General features: G+C 44.4%; 1 protein-coding gene across 1 annotated transcript in view; it reads right to left on the bottom strand.

Annotated features, from left to right (window-relative positions):
• Positions 1–554: 554 nt before the first annotated feature.
• LOC144141966 (uncharacterized) overlaps positions 555–20,995 on the bottom strand; it is a 32,854-nt gene continuing 12,413 nt past the window's right edge. Inside the window, exons 3-5 of the mRNA XM_077673400.1 lie at positions 13,682–14,048; positions 5,599–5,755; positions 555–803 (exon numbers count right to left, since the gene is read on the bottom strand). Coding sequence (XP_077529526.1) covers positions 622–803; positions 5,599–5,755; positions 13,682–14,048 — 706 coding nt within the window. The 3' untranslated portion in view covers positions 555–621. The remainder of the gene's footprint in view (positions 804–5,598; positions 5,756–13,681; positions 14,049–20,995) is intronic.

The raw sequence follows: 20,995 nt of genomic DNA, 5'->3' as shown, positions 1-20,995 counted from the left end.
AAGGCAAGAAAAAAGACGACGCCTCTCAGTGAGCTGACGTAATTGTGCCCCACTGCCAGTAAGAACTTTTCCTGCTTTTTGCATGTTGTCGGCCTTCCGCCATGAACAATAATTCTGATGGACTTCAATAGGCAAGCAACTAGCGGGCGGTGTTGTTGCTTGGTGGATATGAATGATATGATGTTGGAAACAAGTGAGCACGAAGCTCTGGTTAGAAACAACAGCCTGAATAATGGATACGAGGAGAAGAAACAAACGCCACGAATACTAAGCAAAGTGCTTATTAGGAACACCACTTTAAAAATATAAAAAATGCTTTTTGGTTAGGGAGATTCAGAAAATGGAGAACTTACGGCCGTGTTGCGAGCGTTCGGCCCGACAATCAAAGAAAAATTGCGTGGCTATCAAGCGTGCAAGCGGCAAATCTTCCGATGTATCTTTCTTTTTCATAGAAAGATATATTTGTTTTCTAGGCAATCGCCGCGAACAGCTCTGTTGTTTGTTATATTTTAGTACTAGTATTTTAATCACAACAATACATTTTTTATGCTTCTATAACACCTCTTACCCTTCAAGTTTGGAAGGGGATTTTATTATTTCTTTACGTTTTTATTGGGTGTGTTACATGTCATTTTTTCTGGGCGCCTTGCATGCATGTATTATGATGTGGGCAGATTCGTTGGTGAGCTTCCCAGAGTTCTTCTTCACCCTTTCTTGAATAAACTCTTGCGTGAATTTTGCCAGCTCTTCTTGCTCCATGTCAGAGAGCAAATGGTAGATGGGATTCGATGTTGTGTAAAAATCTAAAGGAACGGGAAGAAGAAGACACGCTGCAATTTGTTCTCTGGCACATTCACACAAACCTTGGTATTCTGATCCTTCCTTCAACGCAGTCTCAAGTCGAGGAGAACCTCGAAAGTGGTTTTCGCACATAAATGCATTGAGGTATAGAAGATAGCCTTCTGCCGCCCCTGCCACGTGAACGCCTCTCTTGTCTTTCCCTACTCCCTCTCACGCTGTTCTCCTGCTTGTGTCGCTCCTCCCGCGATAACCACAGTGGAGGTTTACTAGCGCTGATTCAATTTTGCCGCGTTCCACTGTTCGCCCCATATACATGCATATTACGTTACTTTTCAACTTGGAACACTGCCACGAGGGAGCGCGCGAGCGCTGTTTCTATCGTGAGGCCACGCATTTTGTTAATACGAATGTTTTTTATACCGCGAAAATACAGCAGCCTTTTATATCAAATTAAAAACAATGCATATATTTCTTATGTTCAATACAATCTCGCTGATACTATGGTGCATAATACGTTTTTTAGGCTTAAACGTTTTTTTTGTCATTTCCGGCTGTCGTTCCTTTGAAATAATGTATATTCGTGCCTGTAATACGATCGCTTGTTCCCAAAACTATGATAATACGACCGCGAAAGTGAATCTTTAGTGATATTTCTAGAAATCATACATTTATTCTTGCATATACGAGCTGCAACAGCGCTCCGACAAGCTAGGATCTGGACGTTGCAGTGCTTCAAAGACCTAACGACGTTAGACGTTTTTGTATTCGGACGTCGACCTGGGAACTTGCGAATTTCGCATCGCGCAAGATATCAGGTGGTGATGGCGCAGCGCCGGATGATGATGGCGGCGATGACGGTGACGGCGCACTAGAAAATGGAGGCAGCCGTGGCGACCAGTGTTCAGCAGCAAGCGAGGCACTGGAACACTCGGACACACTTCGTAGCTCCTTCGCAAAAGCAAAGCTGAAGGGCAAACGGCGGCCTATTTTTTTACATTTCAGAAAACTTTACTCCTAAAAGTTGAAAAGAAGAAAGAGCAATGCAAATGCTCCAGCTACTTCAATGTTGTTCAATAAAATGAGTTGCTGATGGAGTATGCATATTTTCCTGCGTTTTAAATAATATTATTTCCGCATGTTACGTTTTGTTTTCTGATTCTCGTTAAAAACGTATCAGCGAGATTTTACTGTATTGATGTCTTGCGCCAAATAGGTCTAATGTTTTCTTTTTGTTCAATAATATTGACCACTATGAACAGTGCCACCAGATTGAGACGTCCATTGATTGTGGGGTTGCACATGCCGAAACTACACAGGTTATGAGACGGGGTATAGAAAACGGCTGCTGGTTAATTTTGAGCACCTGGGGATGTTTAACCTGCACCGAAATCTCGAACACACGGGCATTCCTGCTTTCTGCGTCCATCAGAAAAGCAGATTTAGTTGTCCAGACATGTGTTGCCTGTGTAAACGTCTCGTTCAATATATCTTATAACTTTGGACAGGCACACAGGCAGATAGGCAAACCAAACTTTTCGCGTTGACGTACCACAAGAAAGAGAATTGTCATAAAAATTTCGCATCACTTCTCACATAAATTCGGAGTTACAGTAAACCAGGGTACTGCCGCGTACTGATCGTTGGTTGTTTAAGATTTACCAAAGATATAATTGCCACAAATGTTCTCGGGGCCACAGGACTACATAAAGATATTCGCACCACCCATAACTTGTGATTGATTGATTGATTGTGAGGTTGAAGGCGCCAAAACTACAAAGGCGATGAGGCGCGCTGTAGTGGAGTGCTCCGGATTAATTTCGACCACATGAGGATCTTTAACCTGCGCCGAAATCTCGAAATCAAGGGCGTTTTCCACTGCTTGTTCCGGGTGCAGATAAATAGCCTAATGACAGCACCCTCGTCATAACCAGGCTGGCATGAGGAATTGCAGAACGCTTGCGACGAGCAAGTACATAAAATATTAGGCTGGGTAAATAAAAGTGGACTGTGAAACAAAAACGGCGTTCTTACATTCGGAGTGAAACAGCGCTTAATTTCTACAATTACCTTGAGCATCGCACGTTCTTTTGCCCGTCCTCTACATTTGGTGTGGCATCGTAAATGTCTACAGCAACCACTCAACACCCCTGAGCCGCAGCCGTCGCAGGGGCCCTGAACTGAGGGCTTCTCCCGCTTTCAAACGCGAACTGTTGAATCAATATTTTACCACCACCACCACAACCACCCATAAAAGAGGCATACCGCGACAAGAAGCAAGTGGTGTTTCGTATAGAGAAGACCATTTCCGCCAGCCAAAAAGACACACCAATGTTTTTCTCTCTCTTGGGCTCCGGTCACTCAGCAGGCATGCCGTTTTACGCACACCAAGCGAGCATGCGCAGTTTCGCGCCTTCATTCTTTTGCTTCATCAGCAGTATTTCGCCTTGAGGGTATAATTCAAAAGTGCGCGCTACGAACAGCCCGGCCAATCTCGTGATTGAACCATCAGTCCTACTGGCTGATGTCTCTAACCAACAACTCAAGATATCGCTCAAGTGTGTGGCAGAATTTGGGGGTCTTCTGCGATCCTCTCGCACGTGCAGACTGGCAATGGCTGCTTTCACGTCGGGTCAAATGTTCAGTGGTTTGAAAAGGACAGCCTCTGTTGGGCTACTTAAAGCCAAAATTTGTGCTCTGTAGCCCTCTGTCCCTCGACTCACCCGCCCGGCCAAAAGTTAGTAGAATTCTTGAACGAGCCGTTGATATGAAACGCGTTTTGAAACTACTAACTCTGGCGGCAGTGCTGTTAGCAAAGTTGAGCAGAAAAAACCACATTAGGCATGTTTGAGGCAAGGTATCCCTACATAAGTGGCATTTGCATTCTTGTACAAAATAAAAATACCTGGTTGCCTGATTTCTACGATAGCAATTTAAACATTCCATAGAACAGTTGCGACATCAATGCACAAAAAGTGCTTGCGGTGCCCTTTGTGGCAGTTTTCCGAATTCGACAGTTACGAAAGGTTCCAGTAGATAGCAGGCGCAGTGGAACATCCCAATATTGATTAGACTTGAGGTAACCTCTATTCTGTTTATCTTGGGAGGAGCGAAACGTCGGGATTTGGTGGGCGCTGCAGAGAACAGAGGACATACGTAGCACAGTACTCACGTGGCAGAAGCCAATCGTCTATCGACAACATTTTGGACGAAGAGAGTAGTTGTGCGTTCAATTGTTGTTTGACGCCCTTTTCTAACAGTGGACCATTGTCATCCTCACTTTTAAATTCTAAAAAAACATGCGTGCTGTGACGTATCATTTGAATTTGTTCTCCCTCTTCGAGACATAAATTTTTAAACTTAGTTGTGGAATATTTCAGTTCCTAAAATTCGGCTTCAGGACGTTAGGTAACATGTTATAAAGAATATAAGTGGCAGTTATTTATCTGTAAAGAAACTCCAGGAGCCTCTACTGAATGGTGGGTGGCTGTTACCCTGAAGTCTTTTTATTTGTTGAAATCAGCTCGGCAGGCGATGTCTCAGGGAGAGCACTAGTCTAGTTTTCTCTGTTAACCTAAATAAACCAGGTTTCAAGTTCATTGCGCATTGATATTCATAACGATTATTACTGCAGACAGTCTAGTTGTGCGCTGCGTACATATTCTGACTTATTGTAACCAACTTCCATCTACCACCTCTTCCAGCGAACAACCACAGAGGTCACAATGTGGGCTCTTCAAATTGCCCTTGCCAGTTGTGGGCACAAAGCGGCAAGGACTTACCAAGCGAACACTTGCTACTCGTGTTTCGATTCCCATTTTCTGAGATAGCATTGCGTAATCTAGATATTGTACATAACCCGGGTATCACACTTGTAAAATTCGCGCTCCCCAGGAAGGTGCAATCAATTGAGGAATGGTTTAATTTAGACAACCCTCCTGAACCACTTGCAATTTACTTCAAACATCAGACGATTCCAATAAAAATTACCTTCTTGGGCAGGCGGTTTTGACTTCTCAACAGTGGCGCAAAAATTCTCTAACGGCTTAAGGCCGCTTGCGTGCATTTTAGGGAAAAGCAGGGGATGCGTGTCACAACTCCTTTACTACGGCATCGTCCTTGCGTCTTCGTGTTCATTTTGGTTACTTTGTATTTTGGCATTAATTACATGTGCCAGCTTGTTTTTTGCGATACTCGGTGTTCGTTTCTTTTTTTCTCTTGTTTTCTCTGCTTTTCGGAGGAAATTGCGTGAAAAAGCAGGCTATCACATGTCATAGTTTCACTGGGATCATGCTTTGGTGCTGTTGGTGTACACAATCGTCTCATCACGTTCCGTTGTCACGCGGGAAGCACTATCGGGCGAGTGTTGCGTTTCCACTTCATACATTTGTGAATATTCTGAAGCGGGCGTAATAGCCCCTCAAAGGAAGCCATTGTTATTTCATCCCCCAGTAGGTATGTCCCAAAATTGCAGCAACAACTACTAAAACTTGTCTCTGCAATGCCAACGTAGGGGAAAAATGCAGTGCTGGCGCATTGGGTTGCTGCTGCGGTGACTCTGGTTTTACCTCCTTTGGTTGACTTGCGTTTAAAAAAAAAACTGTCTACAGATGCAATAACTTGATTGAATAGGCAAAAGCCACAAGAACGAGGGTTTCTGTCAGAATAAGGCACACCAATCGACTGAGAAGCTATGCAAAATTTCCTGGTGCTGTATTTATAATAATAAACTTACTCTATCACACTTTTTCAGCAATAACAGGAAATGGGGTAACATATGCATAAAAATCATTTACATACCTGCCAACTCATCCGGAGTGACATCTAAAACCCGCTTCTCAGAAAACACTTCGCAGGCCAGGGGAGTAAGATCGAGCCCATCCAAAAGACTTGCGGTGTAGGAACGCAGTGCCAGTTTGTCCATACCGTGCGTTGCCGGAACAACCTTCCGAAGGTGCTGTCCCGCAATGATATGAGGGAATTGCGTAAACGGAATGTGTTCAATACTAAGGTTAAGAGTTTTGATTTGAGGTGGACATTTTCACAAGAAAAAAACGTGGACTTCTTTTGCGAAGTTAGGCTATGGACAGCAAATGGGTGTTAGTAGCAATTGCAAGCCCATCGTTTTTCAAAGACTACACAGCAGTTTTCTGATGGGTACTTAAGCCAGGCAAACGTATAGGACTAAAATATCGTGACGTCGTGTGTTTAGCTTTAAATACATTTTTAAACGTTTATGTCAGAGTCATATGCGATAGATATCTTGATCGCTAATGAGAACGTGAAATTGTCATGCTCCGCGAAATTTAGATATACTAGCACAGCTGTCACTGAAGTTTAGCTTACACCTCCTATATGTGTCTGCTTGAAAAGCAGTAACCCTAGGTTTTTTAAGAGCGTTTATTTTGCCACAGGGCATAGATAGGGGGTATTAGTTGAGGATAATTAATGTAGATTGTATGAGTGCAACAATGTTCATGTCGCGGGTGACGTCAAGGAGGAAGGATGATGGCTCCATTTATTCATGTGGTGTACGTAGATGCGTCGTCTAAGTGGAGGCCCATCCCCGCAAGTAGTCGCAGTCGCGTCGGATGCATGGCGAGGCAAGACTACAGCAAGGGATGTATGTCGGCTATTGCATCGCTGCGGTGGCCAAGTAGGCAACTGAGGTTTACAAAATAATGTGGGAAAGGAGGTCATTGGTGGGTCACGGTGGGAGTTAAGGCCTTGGTTATGAAGAAGGGTTTGGTGTCGACCCCGTGATTTTAGGCTTTATTTGTGTAAGTTCAGTGAGCTCTGAATTGTCGGTTAAACTATATCGTTATGCTCGCAGGGCTATGGGCCTCGTGCACTGCAGTTTGAAGTAAACATGTGGCGGATTTTTTTCCGAAGAAAAAGATAAACATAAAAGCAGTTCGCTATGGCGCTCAATTTGAACAACAACCGGAAAATTAGTGTACAATAATTACCGCGTTTTATTCAATTCACAATTATTATAATAATAGAAATACTCCGCTTGCTAATTGTGCAGTAATAAATGCTGAAATAATCTAGAAAGCGCCTTTAGAAAGTGTCCCTTCTCCAATAAAAGCAGACGACAGTACACGGATCAGCTGACTGCTACGACGACGTGCACAAAGCACACAGTACCCGAAAAGAAATAAAAAGAACAGATCCATAGGTGCGTTTGCGTATGTGCACGCTACTTGGCGTACGACCGCTGCGAAAAAAATGCCGTTTATCCAATAAAATGGAACGAGTGCTTATTTCTGTAGCGCCTCAAATAGCCTTTGGTGCAAGTTTAATCTGTGCACGCATCAGAAAATACATGCACTATCCAACGGATATGCATGCTTAAATTGTACGTAGTCATAAAAGGAAAATATGAAGATTTAAAATGAAAACAGAAACGTACATGTTTACGCTACATGGTGACACAACAGCAAACCGATGGACTGCAGCCACAATTCGGAGACTCGCATCTACACTTTGATTAAAACTTCTCTCAAATATCTGAAACGTGTTCCTGTACAACTTGTAGTTTGCGTTTCTGCGGCAGCCGGTGAAAAACGAGTTCAAGTGGGGCTTGTTGCGCAAAATATTTTTTCTGACAAAGATAACTTGCACCAGCACAACTATTCACACTGACGTGTAGTTACACAAACTTCATGTACAACTCTGTCAGCTTGAAAGAATCTCCATTATTCCAAATGGTCTTATATTTTCATCGGCAGAGGAACCATTTGTGCACAATTAAAGGACCTGTTGTGCGATTTACCATATCTGTGCTCGCGTCCATGTCGAGCGATAAACAACAAGGTAAATAAACGTTCAGAGGCTTTAATGAAAGCTTCGTCTTGCGCATATACGTACAAAAGTATGCGCATATTAAGTACGCGTTTATAAACCTCAGAAAGCACATTAAAAGGCATTGAGATATCTTTCGGAGCCCATCCAACGAACTCATAGTTTCAGTAGTTTGTAGTAGAGTTTACACAAGCAGTTGCACTTTCAAATACGTGCCTCTACAAACCTGAATCTTCCAGCTCTTGAAGCCACATATCCTTGGTGTCGCAATATACACACGAACCTTTCACCGCAATATCACATACACACCACATCAAATCACTTCCTGATAAGTAAAAGGCAGAGTGGAGGGTATGCAAGGGAGAAATACGCTTCTGCAAGCACCATGAAGTCGGTTTGTCGATGTGCTCCTCAGAATAAGCTGTCCGTCAACTGCTTGGTTATGCATGCGCGCTCTAACACAGTAGTTCTGATCTAAAGCTGAATAGAAGAAATCCACCAAAGTGACCAAGGCAACCAAGGCGTTGCCGGCAGCGTTGGGGCGTTAGTCACATTACGCCGTTATTTCATGCTCCTCGGGGGCCGGCGGCCCCACAAAAGTTTTTCTATTGCTGGAGTGATCGCGCCTCCCTCACACATACATTATCGATTCCGGGAGGCGATGCATACACAGACGGCCACTCCTGCACTCCTCTCGTTCTCTTGGTAAGATCGCGGGTTTTCGTCTTTTTATTTTTATCTTTTATTTGGGTGGCGCTGCTGGTGTTCAGTGGAAGCCGTTGCGAAATGACCGTGTGACCGCGAACCGCGCGGAGACAATCCGGCGCTTGTATAAAACTGGTTTTTGTGTGACGAATTGCTTTCCTGTCTCCTTTGCGAACCATATTTTGTTTAATAAAGTACCGTTTAGCTGTTCGTATCGCATGGCAACAGAATAGCGGCCGTTTCTCCTTTCTCTCGCTAATAACCGTACTGCGCGGAATACTATGCTCACGAGCGCCGTCTGCTCACGGACTTCAGAAGTTATGCCTTCGTTGTCCACAAGATGGCGCTGAACACAGCTTATTAGCGGCGCCACCATACCAGCGCACGAGGCCCATAGAAGCAATGCACAGAACCGAAGAGATAACAGCGCCAAAATCAATAGCAGTTAATATGCCGCTGTATGTTTTGTATTATTCGGTACACAAATGTGTGATTGAGAACAACCTCGTAGTTGCGTTGTTAGATCTACGAAACCAAGCGGACACAGGTGGCATGCATATAAATATTCTTGCGTCCCATAAATAGAGAAGCACGCCGATTGCGCGCAAGAAGGAAACTTTTTTGATACGGCGATGTGAGATAGAGCACGCAGCGAACGGTGGCGGTCAGTATGCTACCCAAGAAGCAAAGACGCGTACTGCTGGCCAACATGTCTCTTCTCCGTCGTATCCTACTGTGCGTAAAATCACATGGTATGTACCTACATAAGCGGTAGCAGGTATGTCGTCACAGAGTTCTCTTAGTCTCTGCGAACTTGTGGCCTGGAGGAGACGCACACGTATCAACATGTAGGTATTGAAAATTTGATAAGATCTTGCTGTAGGCAAGGCCTTATTATTGCGTCGGCAGGATGCTGCCTGAAACAAAAGCTACTCTAATGGCTACAACTAGATAAAGTAAGCCTAGCTACTGCACTGCGGCCGTCTACCGAGAAACGTGTTTGTGACGTGTAGTAATGTCTATAAGAGTAATTTGAGCGCACTCAGTACGGGAGTACCAAAGTTGGTTGGCGCTAAGAGCTTATACGTAGGGTTTCCTAGTACGAAGACACAAACAATAGAGAAAAATTACGTGAACTGCAAAGCGCACCAACGGAGAGAATGCGAGGGCGCACTGGCGCCACTGAATGACAACACGAATAATTTTATAATGGTATCACAATTTCGGCACCTATTTTCAAAATAATAGCGTACATGTTGGGCAGACAAGCAATGTCGGCCACGCCTCTCACTTATAAGGCGAAAGAGAAATCGACAGTACTGGATAAATATCTGCGCGATTGTAATGAGTCTACAAAATTGCTCCAGGGGTCATCGTTCTGTTGTTGCGCTCTTTTCAATGATACGCACTATCAGTATTGTACCTCAGCAGCTGAATTGAAGCTCGTTCGCACAGTGCCTAGAAAAAAATGCAAGTAAACAGAAAAAATGCCGCCCGAAAAAATGTGGTAGGTGCCCACTGCGGGTAAAGCCACTACCAGCCGACGCCACTGCAAACATTAAAATGAGGAGATTAGACGCTGGGCATAAATCTCACTTGATTGGGAGGATGTTGCGGCAACATGAGATGACTTATGTACGACAGATATTCTATAAACATGTAGGATAATTATAACATGTTTTCGCATCCCCAAATATAGGTATCCTTAGCTGCCTATCTGAAGCTTCATTTCCTCGCTCCTTGTTGTCTTTATTTATGGCCAGTCCCGTCTGTCAACAGCCTCACATGCTCCCCTCATGGTTCACTGTTTGTCCTTTCTTATTATTTCTGACCCAGCGCAACTCGACTTAATTTTCTTAGTTTGAGCTAAGATGTAGTGTACTGAATTTTGTTTCCGAGAATACAATGCTCGTTTCTTATACGTGGGCGTTACATTTGTCAGATTTTGGGTTGGTCATTGGGATTACCTCGATTTTCTCTAAACTCGCTCTGTAAAGCTCCAATACTCTACCTCATGAATTCTCTTGCACAAAGCATCGGCTGCATTGCTTTTCTTCTGATGGACAGAGGTAGCCCAGTGTTTGTAAGAAGATACTGCTGATAAAAAACCTATGACTATTTTTTCGTGTTTGCGATGCGAAACAGTAACGTGTATGGTAAGAGATATCAGCCTTTTCCAGTAGTGTAATCCCTGCTGTAAATCTGGGATTTTCTGCGTGTCTCTTTACATAGCTTTCAATTTCATATCATCTGTTGACCTATAACGTAGTTTTGTGAGCAGAATCTTACCAGCACAGCGCTGGAAAGTTTAAGTTTCGCCGTGGAGCGTCGCCAGAAAGCTCAACCCAACCAAGCACACGCGCGCACCCACCTCGTGAGAAGCGCCCCCTGTCGTCGAGGCTTGCGCGTGGGGTTGGGCTATGTGAAGAGTTCGAAATAAATACGAAGAAAAAATGCCCAGCGCACGCGAGCGTGTGCCTGGAGGGAGTACCCGGCGTCGGCCATCTATAACTTCGAGAACACTCTGTCGGCGTTCGTGTCGTTATCTCTCGCGTGCTGTTCTCCTCGCCAATTCACGTTCATTCGCACTTGAAGTGGGGAGGACATACGCCGAGTTCGCACTACAGACGTCCAGTTCGCGAAGCCGGTTGCCGCGGGTTCTGGCGGATGCTATCATGATCAACTTTGGGAGAGCTGTGTAAGCCTGTGAACAAACGGTCTGGGCCTGTCAGTCATGAACAACGTTCAGCGGCAAGTTCAGGAATCGATGTGACTTGCAAAAGCCGGGTCTCCGACATCGGAAAAGGGCCCCAAGTTCTGCTGTTCCTCTGACGTTTCGGTCCAGGTGCTAGCCACCTCCCGAGGTCTCCAGGTCGCTGCGGCCATGTGGGCAGCCGCCACCGCCCCATGAGTGGAAGCTCTTTCACAAAAAACATCCCCCTCGCGAGGTGGCACGATCAAATGCAGAGCATTTCCGGGGGCGCACGACGTTAAGTAGTTTGCGTTACGGTAATGTTGTTGCACTTCTGGCAACTGCTGACGAGAGAGCGCTCGTCAGCAGTAATTTGAATGAGTCAACGATATAAGGCGCGCTCGTAGCGTCCCATTCTGTGTCGGCTTTGTGGCGCAGTGGGTAGAGCACCATGTACATTGCGTTCCGCCCGCAGGGTCGAGGGATCGAAACCTTGCGCCGGATAGTATTTTCTTTTATATAGTGTAGGGGGAGGGGTGCAGACAACGACGGTGCGGACTACGACGGGACAACGCGGGTGACATCGTGAGTTACTGAAATGCTCTGCATTAAAATGTTATTAAAGACGATAGCCTTTCTTGGGCCACTTAAACCCAGAAATTTCGGTCTGTCTGTATTTCTGTATGTATGTCTGTCTGTCTGTTCGTCTGTCTGTCTGTGACTCGATTCAGCTACCCGGCCAAAGCAAAACAATGCTTAGCAATAGTCCTATATAGTCACGGCTAAATCTACCCGTCTATGTCCGGTGTAAGGTTCATACTTGTCAACATTGTTGCAGAAGAACAAGACATTACGCAAATATGAGACAACAAATCAATACAGAAGTGATATTTGCAGTGTTCTTTTATAAAAAAAATCAAACATGCTTGACTTTTGCACAATTAAATACTTCATGAACTGCAGAAAAAGAATTCACTCCGCCGTCGCCTGCTATCGCCCGCGCCACTATAGCTTCTGGCGCCATTTTAAGAAATAAACCGGCAACAGTTATGCAAGGTTCCACTAGATAGGTTCCACGTTCTGCTTGCAACGCACGTGGAGTAGGGAAACGCGGTTCTATAAACGTTGAATTAGGGCTCCTCGAGTAACACGCGTCTTCGCCGTACGGCAGCGTTCGCATCGAGACACCCGGTTTGGAGCAGTGGAACGCGGAAAATTTAAAATGATTTAAGCAGACCTTTGGCGTCTTTACCTTGGGAGGAGCGCGACGCAAGAGGAACAACATGCGAGGTGAGCGGGAAAGCGAAGGGAGGCATTTACTTCGCAAAAGCCGATAAACACTATCGTCTTTTGACGACATTTGCAACGAAAGGAGCAGATACGCGGCCACTTTTTTTTCTCTCTCTCTCCAGCCTTGCCCCACTAGTGCGAGCTGTGCCCATTTTTTAGCTCGTCTTGCAATTGTTCTTCACACTCGCTGCACAAGGTAATGCGGTCCGACAATATTTATTTCTGAATTTTAAGTCGCCGACGACACACAGGCGATAAGCGGTGCCGTAATAGGGGCTCCTGATTATTTCTCAATACTAGGCATCTTTAACGTGCGCCGAAATATCGGAAACACGAGCGTTCTCACTTTTCGCTTACATAAGGTCGTGAAATTTGAAATAGGTTGTCATAAAAATTCTTCAAAAACGCAACACGCAAATTCTACAAAATTATCGTACTGTAACGAAAATGTGGACAGTAAGGCAGACCTATTCCTTCTTTGGAGATGGTTGTGCACAGTGTTCTGTCTACTGTCCACTTCTCGCCAAATTCAAACGCGTTACGGGGCGGCGAAATATAGGGCGAACCAAGGTGGGGGATATTGTGCTCAATGTACGCGATGCCGAGTATGAGAGAAAAGCCGCGCAGGCTCTGTGCCTCACACAGCTTTGGTTTCCACGAAGATGGTTTCGGGCGGGTGTTTATTTGTTATCATCACCATCATCATCATTCGATTTCAATACTCAGCACGAAGAAGGCACTCCCCCTTTGACCTCGAACCCCTGCAGTTCTGCGCAGCCGGAGTGCATTCAGCACCGCGGAATGTTTTTACGTTCCTCCTTTATAAATGTATTGGTACCCTCTCTTGACAGCCCCAGTGTTACAATGGCGGTCCACCGGCGGTCATTTGTGCTATCTACATGGAGAAAAAAGTGAAAAAAGCACAGTGTTTTAGTCCGGTTAATGTTGCAAAACATAAGTAGTTTGAAGACGTAAATCCGACGGCTCGATTTTGCACGGCTTCTAGAGCCTGAACCAAGTACTTGGGACGGGGATTGCAGATAGCGGCTGCATATTTTAATTTTGCTTGCACATTTCTTCTGGTCAGTGGTAAGTTTAGTTTCGGAGGGGCAAGTTTTAGGCGCCATTGGAGAATACCATGACTCTAGGTTGCTGCGAAAACCGCCCATGTGACATCAACGAAACGTGTAAAATATTTTGTTGGTAGTTGCAGAGCTACCGAGTATATTGTAACCTCACCAAAATCCCAAGGGTGTAAAGCATAGTTAATATTTAAACCCACACTTATTTAACTGTTTTAAACGTGTTGGGATGGCGCAGAAGAGCTCGTAACTTTGTGCAATGTAGAAATGTATTCGCAACCAATTGCCATGAATGCTCGTAACTTACCTGAGAATACATTGTCCAGCGTGGAGATTCCATCAAAGAGGCGAAAAGGTCGAACAAAATCATTGTTCCTGCAAATGAAACGAAACATTCGCCACCGGGCGCCATAAGTTTTTCAATGTTTCGTATGGCCTGATGCTGATCAGCAATCCAGTGGAGGGCGCCAAAGGAAAAGACCATCTCAAAGCAGCCTTCTCTCTCGCAGAATTGAGCAACGTCGTCGTCCAAGGCAATGTCCAGGTACTTGTGCTCAACCTTGGCGTGCGATTGTTTTTCTCTGGCCAGTTGTTGCATAGCCTCAGAGTTGTCGACAGCCACTAGCTTCTCGCACCAAGAGGGTAAACAGGGTAGAAGGTAGTTCAAGGTAAACCTGCGGTTGCGAGAGAAAATCCGCACTACTTAACCAGGTTTAGGTATCGAACTTGCGAATAATTTCACCTATATTGATGAAGTTTTCTGAGATAATTATTCTCAGTACGACCAGGACGCATGCACAATTTGAATAGCTAATATTAGTGAAATGAGCTCTGTTTTACACAAAAGCAACTGAGTGTGGCAGCTATGGCAAACTCCTATTTTTAAGATGAATATGTTTTTCCATTATTCCTTCGTAGGTAGCTTCAGCACAGCTGATCGGCGAGACGCGGACAGCCAGTTTCCTTATTTTTTCTAATATTGCAATACATATCACTCTTTGACAAAGCACTTCTTTTTATCATATCTTTGATTCTATAAAATTCAAATATTTGACCCAGATACTACACTTGCAATTGTAACTATCTGATGTTGTCTCTTACAAATTTCATTTTTGGATAACACGTACAAAGTAAAATTGGGGTATGTACTATACCAATTTTCAATACTAGATCCCTTTTTTATTACTAGAATACAAAAAGGAAAGTGGAAATTTTTAAGATCTTTTCCAACTTCCATGCTCGCTACAACGTGTATGTGAGAAAAATCAGTTCGATGCTTTAACAAGTCTTCTTTATTTCTTAGATTTTTGAAGTCTTAGTCATCATCAGTGACAGTTGAGCTAGCATGCATGTAATTGATTTTAGCGCGCACCCCTTCTTTCCTGCTTTGCAGTTCATGCTTTGCCTCGTCTGCGCTGTTAGGTTGCGTGTCCGAAGAGTGAACATGTGTAACGGCGCATAGATTGTGCTGCCTTTTTCAGGGATAATTTTGGTAAATAGCAATAAAAAGGGGCAACATTTCGGCTTTGGACAATGTGGTGTATTTACGAATGAAGTAATTCCTTCCACCAAAAGCGGATGCGTAAGCGATCGAAGGAAAGCTTTGATTGTTAAAACACAGAATATATGCCTAATTTTGTATGTAGCCTCTCAGGCCAGAATGTTGTAGAAGATACAAATCACTGGTTAGGCCAATAAATGTGTGCATAGAAAGAAAATGTCAAAGGTCAGAACATTTCTCAAGAAAAAAATATATATGCAAATATGTACCTCCGTCTGTATGTATGTATGTATGTATATATATATATATATATATATATATATATATATATATATATATGACCCGCCGCCGTGGCTCAGTGGCTAAGGCGTTGCGCTGCTGAGTACGAGGTCGCGGGTTCGTTTCCCGGCCGCGGCGGCCGCTTTTCTGATGGAGGCGAAAAGCAAAAACGCCCGTGTGTGCGAGATTTCGGCGCACGATAAAGATCCCCAGGTGGTCAAAATTAATCCGGAGCCCTCCACTACGGCGCGCCTCATCGCCTGCGTTGCGTCGGCGCGTTAAACCCCACAATCAATCAATCAATCAATATATATATATATATATATATATATATATATATATATATATATATATATATATATATATATATAAATATATATATATATATATATATAAACATATATCGGGAGCAATAACACTTGGAAGCCGGTAGAGAACACAAGAAAAGAAAACTTCGAACAAGGTACGAACCACGATTGTTGCAAACGTTTCAGCATAGAGACTTGCCTTCCTCAGGGCAACCCCTCGCCTGTGGGGGTTGCCCTGACGAGTGGTTGCCCTGACGAAAAGAAGTCTCTTAGCTTAAACGTTGGCAACAATCGTGGTTTCTACCTTGTTAGAAGTTTTCTTTTCATTTCATGGGACCCATCGCTCTGGCGACGATCAAATAGTAGATGGAATGGGCTCGTTCCTCGAGCGATCAGGGCCGCTTGTAAGTTGATCGCAATGCCCTGCGGCAAAATCTTGTAAATACATCACTTCACCATCGCCCATGGTTCACCTCATTGTTGTCCTGCCGGCACGTAACATTTTAAAGAGGGTGCAATGCCACCCTCCAGTCATTCGAGGGCTGTGCAGACGGGCGGTGCCGTCAATCTCTCGTTCGTGAAAGAGCGGGTGTGTACGCGCACACCCCGGCTTGACGAAGGAAAAGGACGTTCTCTCTCTCTCATGGGCATTTTTCTCAGCTTTGACAGTGTCGCTATAAGTCTGCAATAGGATTTTGGTGGGCTCTCTAATACCTCCTTACTGTTGACGACTCACGGCATTTACGCTAGTTTGCTAATATATATATATATATATATATATATATAAATATATATATATATATATATATATATATATATATATATATATATATATATATATATATATATATATATATATATTAGCAAACTAGCGTAAATGCCGTGAGTCGTCAACAGTAAGGAGATACACTTCTAGTAAATATAAATAGCCCAGAAAGTGAAGGAGAACACAGTCGCCCAGATAGCCGAATTGGTAAGGCATTCGACATGTAATCGAAAGGCGTGGGTTCGGTCCCCACTCTGGGCGCGTGTTTTTCTTTCTTTCTTTCTTCTGTATATTAAAAAAAATGTTTACTTCATTAACCGTAGTGAAATAGAAAAGAGTTTGACCACACCCCTATGCCTCCTTTGGCGTTGTAGACTGCTGCCCTATCTTTCTGTATTTTCCTCAACGAGCCCCTCATTTCCTTACTATATTATTCTGCGAAAGCCTAGCGAGGGTCTCGGTTCTGGCAGCCTTGATGCCTAGGTAGCATAAGAGGGCTTCCCGCCAGTTACCCGCTCATGACAGGCTGTAGACGCTCGAGTCACGCCCCGGGGGTTGAAAAGAAGGTCCCCTTCTCCCCGTGTAGTCAGAGGGGCGCTGGCTACCACCCTCAAGCATCAGATACACTTCTAGTAAATATAAATAGCCCAGAAAGTGAAGGAGAACACAGTCGCCCAGATAGCCGAATTGGTAAGGCATTCGACATGTAATCGAAAGGCGTGGGTTCGGTCCCCACTCTGGGCGCGTGTTTTTCTTTCTTTCTTTCTTCTGTATATTAAAAAAATGTTTACTTCATTAACCGTAGTGAAATAGAAAAGAGTTTGACCACACCCCTATGCCTCCTTTGGCGTTGTAGACTGCTGCCCTATCTTTCTGTATTTTCCTCAACGAGCCCCTCATTTCCTTACTATATTATACTGCGAAAGCCTAGCGAGGGTCTCGGTTCTGGCAGCCTTGATGCCTAGGTAGCATAAGAGGGCTTCCCGCCAGTTACCCGCTCATGACAGGCTGTAGACGCTCGAGTCACGCCCCGGGGGTTGAAAAGAAGGTCCCCTTCTCCCCGTGTTGTCTGAGTGGCGCTGGCTACCACCCTCAAGCATCATATACACTTCTAGTAAATATAAATAGCCCAGAAAGTGAAGGAGAACACAGTCGCCCAGATAGCCGAATTGGTAAGGCATTCGACATGTAATCGAAAGGCGTGGGTTCGGTCCCCACTCTGGGCGCGTGTTTTTCTTTCTTTCTTTCTTCTGTATATTAAAAAAAATGTTTACTTCATTAACCGTAGTGAAATAGAAAAGAGTTTGACCACACCCCTATGCCTCCTTTGGCGTTGTAGACTGCTGCCCTATCTTTCTGTATATATATATATATATATATATATATATATATATATATATATATACAGGTAGGGAATCAGAATTGGAAATGAGTGGCTCATAGAAATGCCACTGAAATAAGGGTTGGCAGTCAAGAAAACCTTGGAAAGCAAAGGGGAGGTTGCGGTAGGTCATTCAAAACAGATAAAGAATTTCGAAAAAAAGAAAGAAAGCGGTGAAAAATGCCCGCCGGGTGGGATCCGAACCCACAACCTCCAGAATACCGGTCTGGTGCGATAACCACTTCGCTACCGGCGGGGCGATTTTCTCCCCCGCTCTCTGGGGCATTTATGTGAATTATTTTTTTCTGTGCTTGGGGGTGGTAGCCAGCGCCACTCTGACTTCTACGAGCCCCTTATTTCCTGTTCTGATTCGCTACATGCATAGCGAGGGCCTCTCTTCTGGCATTATTGGTGCCATAGGGAGCTTAAGAGGGTTCAACGCTGGTTGACCACTCTCGACATGACGTAGACACTCGTGGCACGGCATGGCGATTAAAAAAAAGGTCCCCTTCACCCCGAGAAGTCAGAGTGGCGCTAGCTACCACGCCCAAGCACAGGAAAAAATTACATTGACATAAATACCCCAGAAAGGGGGGGGGAAATCTCCCCGCCGGTAGCATAGTGGTTATCACACCATACCGGTATTCTGGTGGTCGTGGGCTCGGATCGAACCTGGCGGGCGCTTTTTTTTCCGCTTTCTTTCTTTCTTTCCAAATTATTTATCTGTTTCAATGACCTACAACAACCTCCCCCTTTGATTTCCGAGGTTTTATTTTCTGCCAACCGTTATTTCTGTGTTATTTATACTGGCCCCTCATTTCCTATTCTGATTCGGTACATGCATAACGAAGGCCTCTGTTCTGGCAGTCTTGGTGCCATTGGGAGCTTAAGAGGGTTTAACGCTGGTTGACCACTCTCGGCATGTCGTAGACACTCGAGTCACGGCACGAGGATTAAAAAAGAAGGTCCCCTTCACCCCGAGAAGGAAGAGTGGCGCTCGCTAAAACCCCCAAGCATAGAAAAAATTACATTGACATAAATACCCTAGAAAGCGGGGGGGGGGGACGCCCCGCCGGTAGCGTAGTGGTTATCACACAAGACCGGTATTCTGGAGGTCGTGGGTTCAGATCTCACCTGGCGGGCATTTTCTCTCCACTTTCTTTCTTTCCAAATTCTTTATCCGTTTCAATGACCTACCACAACCTCCCCTTTGTTTTCCGAGGTTTTCTTGGCTGCAAACCCTTATTTCTGTGTTATTTCTACGAGCCCCTCATTTCCTATTCTGATTCGCTGCATGCATAGCGACGGCCTCTGTTCTGGCAGTCTTGGTGCCATAGGGAGCTTAGTAGGGTTTAAATGCTGGTTGACCACTCTCGACATGTCTTAGACACTCGAGTCACGGCGAGGGGATTAAAAAAGAAGTTCCCCATCCCCCGGAGGAGTCAGAGTGGCGCTGGCTACAACCCCAAGCACAGGAAAAAATTACATTGGCATAAATACCCCAGAAAGCGGGGGGGGGGGGGGGAATCGCCTCGCTGGTAGCGTAGTGGTTATCGCACCTGATCGGTATTCTGGAGGTCGTGGGTTCGTATCCCACCTGGCGGGCATTTTTTCTCCGCTTTCCTTCTTTCTTTCAAAATATTTATCTGTTTGAATGACCTACAACAACCTCCCCTTTCCTTTCCGAGGTTTTCTAGGCTGCCAAGCCTTATTTCTGCGTTATTTCTACGAGCCCCTCATTTCCTATTCTGATACGCTATATATATATATACATAAGATGAGTAGAGACAGAGACGCACAAGAAAAACATTAGAAAATAAAAATAAAAGTAACTGACGTTTCAGGAAGAGGACTTCCTTTCTTCAAAGTAAATAATACGTTGTTTCCGGGTCATATATATTCAGAAAATCTAGCAAGGCCGAGGGCAGGGCAAGGGAAGGGAGGGTTTGTACAGTGGGATCATGGTTGGTGGGCACAAAAAGAAGGAGAGAAATGAAAGAGGGAAAAAAGTTTAACAAGAACCTACAGTCACACGGTACGAACATGAAAAAAAAAGAGCCAAAAGAGAAAAGAAACAGAACGAAAAAAAGAAAAAGTTAACAAGGCAATTCTCCCTTTTTCCAGTTGCAACAGGGGTGAAAGAGGGGTCAAAAACAGAAAAAGAATAAAAAATCGGTCATAATCGGCAAAAAAATCGCCGTCACATGGAACGAACGTAAGAAAACAACAAAAAAGAGAGAAACAAAACGGGACAAAAGTTTAAAAATGTAATTACCCTTTCCCCCCTTGGCAATAGGCCCAAAAGAGAGGGGCAAAAACAACATATGCCCTTGACCGCATTTGGCATGGGTGTAAACAACATAACAAAGGAATCACAGTCACCTGTTACGAACATGAGAAAGAAGTACGAAGAGAAAGAGATTAACAAGGTAATTGGTATTTTTCGTGTCCCGTGGCAACTGGGGGCAAGAGAGGGTTCCAAAGAAATCATGCCCATGCCCGCAAAATGTGAACATCTGGCCATACACACCATTTCTAAGAATCAGAGACAGGAGATTGACACATGAGAGTACTACAGTAGGCTTCTGTTGGTTGGGGTATGATCGTGCCCAAAAGCAGTTATACAGACAGTTCCGACAGGAAATAAGTGTACATTCGTATACAAAGAGCACACAATCAATAAAAAGAAAGGGCAAACAAGTCATGAAAAGACAGATAAAAGAAGGCAGGTGCACGCGTATGACGCGGCACCGGCTGGTAAACATCTGTTCGGCACGTGGTACCAGTTCAGCGAACGCCGACGTGGTCAGCAACGAATATTAGAAAACAGCAATACACAAAAGAAAGGGGAGGGGAAAGCAATCACACATGCTCTCGTGCACAAATTGATTCCAAGGTGAGAGTATCAAAGCTAACAATTATACCGCAGCCTTCTACAGAGAACATAATTTCCAGACTTGCTGGTCAAATTTGGTTTAGTGAAGACAGTGTGCTAAAAAACGACTGAGACATTGCTGTAGCAGCTGATCACAGCTTTAAGCCGGTTGTTGCGTCGATGGCTCGGTAGAGTATATTTTCATTGACTTTAATTCGAGTGTACCCGCCATGCAAAACTATTGCACAAACTTTCCAGGTGCTTATTACTCCATGTCGAAATGCATAATAAAGTCATGTGCAAAAAGGACGTCTCATTTATGTCTCTCATACAACTACCCTCAAGAAGCAAAATATGCTCAAAAGAGAGGAAGGATTACTCTAAAATCCTGTTGCTATCCTTGTTTGTCCACACCGAGAGGTATTCATTTAAAAGTTGCCAAGATGTGTAACCGATGTAGCTAAAAAACATGGTAGGGCAACAACGTTATTTTGACGACTCTTTCTCAGTA

This window comes from Haemaphysalis longicornis, unplaced genomic scaffold (genome assembly GCF_048455015.1).
Source record: "Haemaphysalis longicornis isolate Haplotype H1 unplaced genomic scaffold, Haemaphysalis longicornis Haplotype H1 scaffold_6, whole genome shotgun sequence".
Taxonomy (NCBI): domain Eukaryota; kingdom Metazoa; phylum Arthropoda; class Arachnida; order Ixodida; family Ixodidae; genus Haemaphysalis; species Haemaphysalis longicornis.
The sequence above is the reverse complement of the archived record's forward strand: the minus strand, read 5'-3'. Positions and strand labels throughout refer to the sequence as shown.